The sequence below is a fragment of the Maniola jurtina genome, chromosome 11 (genome assembly GCF_905333055.1).
Source record: "Maniola jurtina chromosome 11, ilManJurt1.1, whole genome shotgun sequence".
Taxonomy (NCBI): domain Eukaryota; kingdom Metazoa; phylum Arthropoda; class Insecta; order Lepidoptera; family Nymphalidae; genus Maniola; species Maniola jurtina.
Genome location: NC_060039.1, coordinates 2,370,489 through 2,379,339, shown reverse-complemented (window position 1 = coordinate 2,379,339; position 8,851 = coordinate 2,370,489). Strand labels below are relative to the sequence as shown.

The 8,851-nt window shown below is 36.6% G+C and overlaps 1 protein-coding gene across 10 annotated transcripts in view; it reads right to left on the bottom strand.

Moving 5' to 3' along the window:
* Nucleotides 1-456: 456 nt before the first annotated feature.
* Nucleotides 457-8,851, bottom strand: part of LOC123869297 — a 39,724-nt gene continuing 31,329 nt past the window's right edge. For 4 of the 10 annotated variants that reach the window (XM_045912157.1, XM_045912160.1, XM_045912159.1 and 1 more), the window contains 2 exons: nucleotides 1,659-1,842; nucleotides 459-1,033 (listed from right to left, as the gene is read on the bottom strand). In XM_045912157.1, coding sequence (XP_045768113.1) covers nucleotides 756-1,033; nucleotides 1,659-1,842 — 462 coding nt within the window. In that variant the 3' untranslated portion in view covers nucleotides 459-755. Of the gene's footprint in view, nucleotides 1,034-1,658; nucleotides 1,843-8,851 lie in introns of all 10 variants that reach the window. The other 6 variants (XM_045912154.1, XM_045912162.1, XM_045912155.1 and 3 more) reach the window with 4 other exon arrangements.

The following is an 8,851-nucleotide window of genomic DNA, read 5'->3' as shown; positions in this document are numbered from 1 at the left end:
ACACACACACACACACACACACACACACACACACACATACAAACAAACTTTCGCCTTTATAATATTAGTGTGATAGCTATTCAAAAAGCAGGTGCTAAACTGAACACGATAGGACGAAAGAGAAGACTAATTTTTGGTAAGTAGGTGCCTACCTACTGATATCGCAAGAAAAGATACAGTGGGGTTGTTTCAATGTGGCAACTTCTGTTGTAGGAACACAATCTCTAAACTAAACTATAGTGCTATCCTTTTCCGCAATGCATTATGAAAGAGATAGATCTATAAATTTAGATCGGTCCATTTTAGTTTTTTTTTCTCTCTCGTCTGGCTTTACAAAGATTAGCCAATGTCAAGTTTGTAGTTATTTGTAACAAGTTAGTTAAACTATACAAGTATATGGATCCCGTCTGTGCCGGCGCGCGCCGACATACGCACAGCACCCCCTTAGAGCGTTTTCTAGTCAGTTTTAACAAAAGAAAACACTCCAAAAAGTCACAACACACGCGCCAGCAAACGCCACCACAGACGAAGTCCCCATTTTAGTTTAGTTTAGTTAGAAATTGAGTACCTACAACTGAATCAGCCACAAAATGTACTAACGAAGTTAGGTACTCGTACGTCCACCCCGGCGTTTACCAGGCGGATGGTTAACCTACGTCTAGATCGGTCCACCCAATTACACGGTAACAAAGACATTTTAACAATCAGTGCCGATTTGTATGTACTTAAACTATACTATACATAGAAAATGTCTACTATACTTTCTCCTCAGGAATCTGTAAGGGCACACTCGCTTCCTCCACTTTCCTCGCATTGGCCGCGGAAGATGTTTCTACAGTTTTGCGTCTCTTCTTGACCCGTTCCTTCTGGAAGAACAGTCTCAGGTAGTGGCAAGGGAACTCCACGCAGTCACCCGCGGGCTCCTCGGCGTCGATGTAGACTCCTCGAACCAGGATGGAGTTGGAGCAGTTAAGGAGGATGAGCAGCACCAGGCTGACGATGTGCGAACTCCAGTTGCTGAGTTTGGGCGAATCTGTTAACAACAGTATCGAGAATTAATGCTAAAATATATTATTTTCTGAATAGAGTGTTCCTAGATTTTTCTTTACTCTATAACGGTATATGCCATACGGATAGAGTACAGGGTGTAGGTACCTACAAGTTAGACCAGATCTCATCTGATGATGCAGTTTAACATTGCAGAGGGCTAATTTGGAAGAGAGACCATCCATACCCCTAATCGGGTTCTGCGTGATCTCCTTCAGACAATGTATTGCTTGGTGCCTGGCGGTACGGTTTGCCAACAGGGAGGGTCGTAACTGACGACTGCTGAAGCCAGACAAAACTAAGTTAATGCTAAACTTATTTATTTTAACACATTTTTGTTAGTTACGTTGTTAAAATATAGTACACTTCTTAATTTTTTGCAACTGTGCATTGTATAGAGTCAACATCTCCTGAAGATGCTTCGGAGTTCGGTGTGTTTTAGATTGTGTGGTGGTAGTGCGTGTTGATTAAACTTACCTTTTCTGCATGTTGTAATAGCGGGACGACGCTATATCGCAAGCTGCACACGTTGTACCATACATATTGGTCCGTTTTGGTGTTGGCTGTAAGAGCCGATTAAGCATGCTGTTCCTTGTGAAACTAATAGTTACCTGGGAAGAAATAAACATCCAGCAAGCCCCATATTCCTCGCCACACGTTGACGGTAGCAAAGAACGAGATGAGATGGTAGACATCCGCCAGCAGAAGCCTCGGCGCGCCGTGCAACTTGGCCACCGCCCACCGCACCGGCGCTTGCGCAGCGAACGTTAGTATCACCAGAGAGTAGCCTACTACCTGGCGAATAAAGAATTTTTTATGTAGTTTTATAATATGAAAGCGTATCAATGCCACAGCGTGTGTAATTTAAGTAAAAATAATTTTTATGTAATAACAAACAAACAAAATTCGTAAATTAAAAAATTTAATGACCTGACATATTATGCAATATTGGTCTGTGCTTATAGTTATGGCTAGCCACCCACCCTAGTATTTTCTGACCCCACTACTAGCTGAGCTACTAGATCCTCGACGATAATTCAAGGAGTAGGTACCTAACTATAACAGCTATGATACAAGTTACAACTACAAACTCGGTGAGGCTTAGGGAGGTACGCGTTAAAGGGATGAGGTCGAATTTTTATCTTTTAAGACCTATTTCGATACGGGGTGTATTTCAAAACGGATGAATTGAAAACTGTGACTTTTACATGATCGGTCATAGGGGAGTTTTATACTATCAATAATGTATCGCAATTCTTGGATCGCAGGATTTCAAGAACATCCGGAATCCGGATACCTTGCGATCCTGTCAATATACCACCTTCGCCTGCATGTGCCAACAGGATTGCGATATCGCGTATAATTTTTTTTTTCCTGTTAATATCTGCAATCAGTCGGGGGACTATAAGCAGATTATTTGGGCTAAATTTGAGATTTAAAACGGAAGGGCCATTGCTCCAACGTCCATCAGATATCGAGCACGTCAGCTCGTTTTAATCTTTTAACTCTGGGGGCGGCTAGAAGTGAGTTGGCAAGTGGGTTTGGATGCTTGGGAAGACGAACTTTGTGGCTTTTGGAGTACTTGTTTATTTCCTCAGCAAACAGTTGGCATATGAAGATACTGGTGTAATTCCTCGTTGCGTGTAAACCAGGGCGCGACAGTAATTGTCCTTAGTATATTGTTTTGAACCCTTTGAATGCGCATGATATTGGTCTTACAGCTTGTGCCCCATAATTGTATGCCATACAGCCAAAGGGGTTTCAATATAGTGCAGTAAACAAGTACTTTGTTGTTAAGCGTTAGCGTGGATTGCCGACCAAGCAACCAAAGCAAATTCCTGAATCGAGTGTTTAGTTCATTCCTTTTTTGATCTATGTGATGCTTCCACGTCAGACGTCGATCTAGATAAAATCCAAGATACCTAACGCGTGATAATAATGACAGTTAACGACCTCATAACCTATACTTAAACAAATTATACGCACTTAAAATTATTATCACTACGAGTAAGTAAATCATCAGTTATTGTTAGTTAAGTATGAGTTTTTTACGAAAGGTCATAAGTTCGGTTGACCTCTATTCATCACATACCACTTAGTATGTATGATAAATTGTGATATAAGCATTTAAAAAACTAAAATGTATATAAACAAGTTGTAATTATTACACAAAATGTTATTTCACAACCAATTAGGTGTCTCACCCTAATTATAATATGATAGCAAATATACTAATCGCATCCTAAGTATAAACAATTAACGAAATATGTGGGTACATACAGACACACAATCACTAAGTGCACTGAGATTTTCTTATTAGTCAACTGATTATTTTATTATTGTGTAATAACATCTAGAGACATTCTAATTATTGCCAATTTACAAATCGGTTTTTAGGGTACCGTACCTCAAAAGGAAAAAGGAACCCTTTAACTTCGTTGTCTGTCTGTCTGCCTGTTTGTCATGTCTGTCAACCTATAGGTACTTCCCATTGACCTAGAATCATCTGGCAGGTTGGTAGGTCTTACACAAGTAGGTAAAGGATAAAATCCGAAAGCTGTGAATTTGTGGTTACATCACAAAATAAGAAATTAAAATGTTCATGATTGAATAATTATGTGGTTTACTAAATGATGTGTAGATGGCATTGTCCGTCATTAACTTGCGTTGTTGCACATAATTGCATTGGGTCAAAAAGAAGATGATCCTACGTCTGAATTCTCTTTGCTCGGGTCGAATTGCCGTCTTATAGGATGTGAGACTGAGAATGCATGTGAGCACTTGTATTTGTTTACACAAATTAGTTTTTCATAGTTTTTGAAAAAGTGTTTTTTTTTTGTATTTAAACTGTTTTGGTGCTCTTAGGCGCTGTTACTTATTGCCACGTCTGTAAATACTTTTAGCGGCGCCTCAGTTGATCTTTATACAAACACTTTATTATTCTCTTATCAGTGTACAAAGGTACACCTACACGCGGATGAAGATTGAGACGATAATATAATTGTCGTTAAACTTAAAACCTTAATTGGAGGCTTAGTGAGATTTGTTTGTCAATTTAAATATATCTATTATGTTTGAAGAAGAGTGGAAAAGACCAGGCGACATAAATAACTGTAAATAAATAGACACAGAACTATTAATGATAATAGAAATGGTATCTAGAATACAAAATACTCGGTGCTATATCAAGCCGGATGATTTCCCCTTAAAACAGGAGAAACTGTAATAGGTGGAGTTAAAATTTTCATAGAGTGTGTTTTTTGCTATTGCCGCTATAACAACAAAATATGATAAAAAACCAAGATAACCAATTTCAAAGTGGCCACCATGCAAATTGAAAAATTAAAATCAAGGTAGGTATACAGTGTTATATATTGTACGATGGTACGGAACCATTCGCATACGAGTCCGACTCACACTTGATCTGTCTTTTCAATAGACATACCTTTTTTTTAAAGCCGGACTATGTTTTTAAAGTTAGAAATAAGTCATAACTTTTATAATTAAAAAAAATAATGTTTATTATGTATTGATTGGCATATTTCGTATTGCTTCACTTGCTCTGCTTGCGTTGCGTGCAAGTTGCAACGCATTAAGTAGACTGCCAAAAAGGCTAACAAATACAGACAGGCATACGTAAATATGTATATTTGGTCGGACATGGCTATATACAACTAGACAAATCCTTCTAAAACCGAATCTGCCTGACAACCCTAATCGGGACAACAGCGTATCAACGATATTTATAAACTCTGAGACATTGTTTAAAGAATTTAACAGTTTATATTAATCTAGCATCCAAAAAAACATTAATGAATCTCCAACACGTTGAAAATACATTCCTTTCTATGATTACGCACATTTATGTTTCACGACACACCTGCGAGCCGACACGTTCCTTTACCACTTCTTTATTTATTCTGAATTCTGCAACAATTTGACGTAGTATTTATTTATAGATGCACACGTTGTTTTATTACTTAATAACTTGTTACTGAGACTTAAATGTTTTTGATAAGTAGGTACAATAGGCATAAGATAAGTAAAGTATGAAACATCGTAATATGAGGACTAATAGAAGTTTGTTTCGAAACTGAGTAGAAACTAGAGACATAAATACCTATGTAAATACTATGAGAAGAGAATTTACAAAGCAAGCATGATGTCTGCATTGCATAAACCAACAAATTCCTCAAGGGCCGGCAACGCATTGGCGGTTCCTCTGGTACTGCAAATGTTCATGGACGGCGGTAATCTTCTATACTATAATAATCTATATTTATTAATAAATAAAATTGGAGTGTCTGTCTGTAATTTCGAAATAACTACCTCATAGTAAGCTCATATGGTTATTTGAACGATACCATAACGGAATCACACGTTTTTAAAATTTTTGTCTGTCTGTCTGTCTGTTTGAAAATGCAAATCTTCGGAACGGCTGAACCGATTTTGACGGGACTTTCACAGACAAGTAGAGGATTAACCAAGGAGTAACATAGGCTACTTTTTTAACCGACTTTGAAAAATGGAGTAGTTGTGTTTTTCTATCTATGTATACTTGATATCTCCGAGATTTCTGAATCGATTTGCGTAATTTTTTTAATCGTTAAGGCAACTTTGCGATATTGTTCCATAAAAAATTTGGATTCCAACTCCTCAATCCTGATGCTGCAGGGGATCTCACCAATCCACGCGGGCGAAGTTGTGGGCATCATCTAGTTATTTAATACCCAGCTGCTCATCTATATACATATAATAAAATTGTAGAAAAGTGGTGTCTGTACAATGGAAATATATAAAAAAAAAGTAGCAGGAGTTGTTATTATATCGATGCCGAACCCGAAATTGTAATTAATTTTTTTTTTGTCTGTTTGTCTGTTTGTCTGTGTGTTTGTGCACGCTAATCTCAGAAACGGCTTATTCGATTTACATACGGTTTTCACTAATATATTGTAGTAAGCTTCACTTAGCATTTAGTGTTTATTTCATGTCAATCGGTTCATAAATAAAAAAGTTATGTCAATTTAAAGAATCACGCGCGCCTGAGCGTCCGTGGCTATAATATAAAGCGCGGTCACTATTTCACGCGAACGAAGTCGCGGGCACAGCTAGTGTTGAATATATGACACATGTCGTCTGAACGGTCCCCAAAAGGACCCTATCTTGACTATGAATTCCAGTGTAAGATTGTTGGTTCTAGACCTTTTCAACCAGTTATAGCAATGTCTCGTCAAAGTTTCCGCGCCTTTTAACCCACACAACACAACAGTAGGTACATTATCAGTAAATATTGCTATCGTAAACAAATAGTTCAACGAACTAAAGAGTGCATTGAGTATAGGTATATCAATTAACTAAGTAATTAGGTTGTCTTTACGTTTTGTAATATTGAATTAGTTTATTGTAATATTTACCATCCATGCCTCTTTATCGATTGCGATTGGGGATTGGCTATCGATCGAAGTTTTATGCGTTTGATCCACATTTGATTGGCAAGTTTAGTAATGTAGGTAAAATCTTTATCTTTATCTTATCTTTATGTTTTCATTTTTCGGTTCGGAGAAAATCGATAAATCATGACTTGTTTTAGATAATGTAAGAATTTTTTATGAATGAAAAAGTCTTTTATATACTGTATGTTGCTACACATGTATAACAAGTGTAAATTAAAAATTTATAACACCCCCGACAAGTGAAGGTTACAGTAATAACTAGAAATGAGCTGATAACTTTCAAACGGCTGAACCGATTTTCTTGGATTATAGCTAAGAACACTCTCGTTTAAGCCACCTTTCAAACAAAAAAAACTAAATTAAAATCGGTTCAATAGTTTAGGAGCTACGATGCCACAGACAGATACACAGATACACAGACACACAGATACACAAGTCAAACTTATAACACCCCTCTTTTTGGGCCGGGGGTTAAAAATATAAATGCGTTCACAGCGTACAAGCACCGATGAAAAATTAATAAGAAAAACATTAGGTAAGATAGGACGTAACTATCTCTTTATTGCTTGTGTAACTAGCAAACGCACGTATAGCTTGAGAGAATCTATTCCACTTTACGTGCTTTTCTGCTACGAAAGCTGATTATTTCCGATTTATTTCACAAATTAGACAATCCCTCTTTAGCCAATGTATAAAAACCGTAATAAAATCCGCACATAAGGTTCTGAGATTAGCTCAAAATAAAATAAAAAATATAATGTGTAATAATTGTACTATAATACGAGTAGGTATATTTAATTTTCATGACACAGTAATCAGGAATTTATGCCGATTTTTAAATTGACTAAGGAATAGGTTCAACAGATTTGGTACTACGATAACCCCCATCCATTGTATTATTCGATAAAATTATTACAGCTTTTATGCCGTCTCGACTCTCAGTGATCCATCAAATATTATTACTCGCGCTTGCTGATAAAGATGCTATTTAAAAGGTCCATTGATGTAATTTGAGAGGTGTTATCAGTTGTATTGTTTAGTAGCTGACGCCCGCGACTTCATCCGCGTGGATTTAGATTTTTCAAAATCCCGTGAAATCTCTTTGATTTTATGGCATAAAAAGTATGTGTAGCCTATGTATAATTTATCTCCATACTAAACAGCCAAATCTGTTCAGTAGATTTTGCGTGAAAGAGTAACACACACATATAAAGTTTCACCTTTAAATAATATTTATTAGTGTGACTGACAAATAAAGCTAACATACTTATTGCTAGATATTGCCCGTGACTTTGTCCGCGTGGGATTTGTAACTTTTCTTTTCGGGTTTGCCATGGGCATAAATTTTTCGGTATAAAAAACCTATGGGTATACAAGATGGCTCATTTCGCGAAGATTGGTTAGCCGTGAGATGGTACCGGACGAACGTGCTTTCCTATTTATAATTTTATAGTATGTATATGGGGAATCGTTACCATTGTATCATTGTACCTACTACTTATACCTAAATACTACTAGCTGATGACCATGACTTCGTTCCCGTGGATATAGGTTTTCAAATATCCCATGGAAACTCTTTGATTTTCCGAGATAAAAGGCCTATGTGATAATCTTGGGTATAATCTATCCCCATTCCAAACAGCTAAATCCGTCCAGCAGTTTTTGCGTGAAAGAGTAAAAACATCCATACATCCAATATTTCGCGGTTATAATATTAGAAGGATTATGTTCAAGAAGTAAACAATTGTTTCATTTTTATCCATTCGTATACGTAACGTTTTCTTGAAATTACGGGAAAAATGCAGTAACTTCCGATTTGGCGTTTGACGTAATATAACGTAACTCATATATCAGTAACTCGGACAGATAACAAACGATAAATCGTAATCTACGTTTTTATTATTATGATGGAGTGATTTTGTGACTATTATTAAGACAGATTTTATATTACAGATTAAGATAGGGCTAGTATAAATGTTTAAATGAGTTTTAATTCGCGACAGAAAAACAATTTTACTATAATATTTCAGCGATTATTATAACGATCGCCGTCGGGTTTTAGTTTTCAACTTTATCTTGTTCTTGCGATGGATATTATGCGAAAATTCGCTTCGGTATCTGCGATATTTTTACATTTAACGAGTATGAAAAAAACCACTAGATAACTTAAGAGTTAATGCGGTTAAAGTTACTGTAAAACAAAGTGGGGTGCATAACTATTCTCAATGACAAATGTAAAAGTTGTAAAGGTAAAGGTGTAAAGTTGACAAACTGACTTGCAGAGTCAGGGTTTGTTAATTTTTGCTTTTATTGAGGGTCAAAATTTCTCATCAAAAACAAAACTCTGTGTA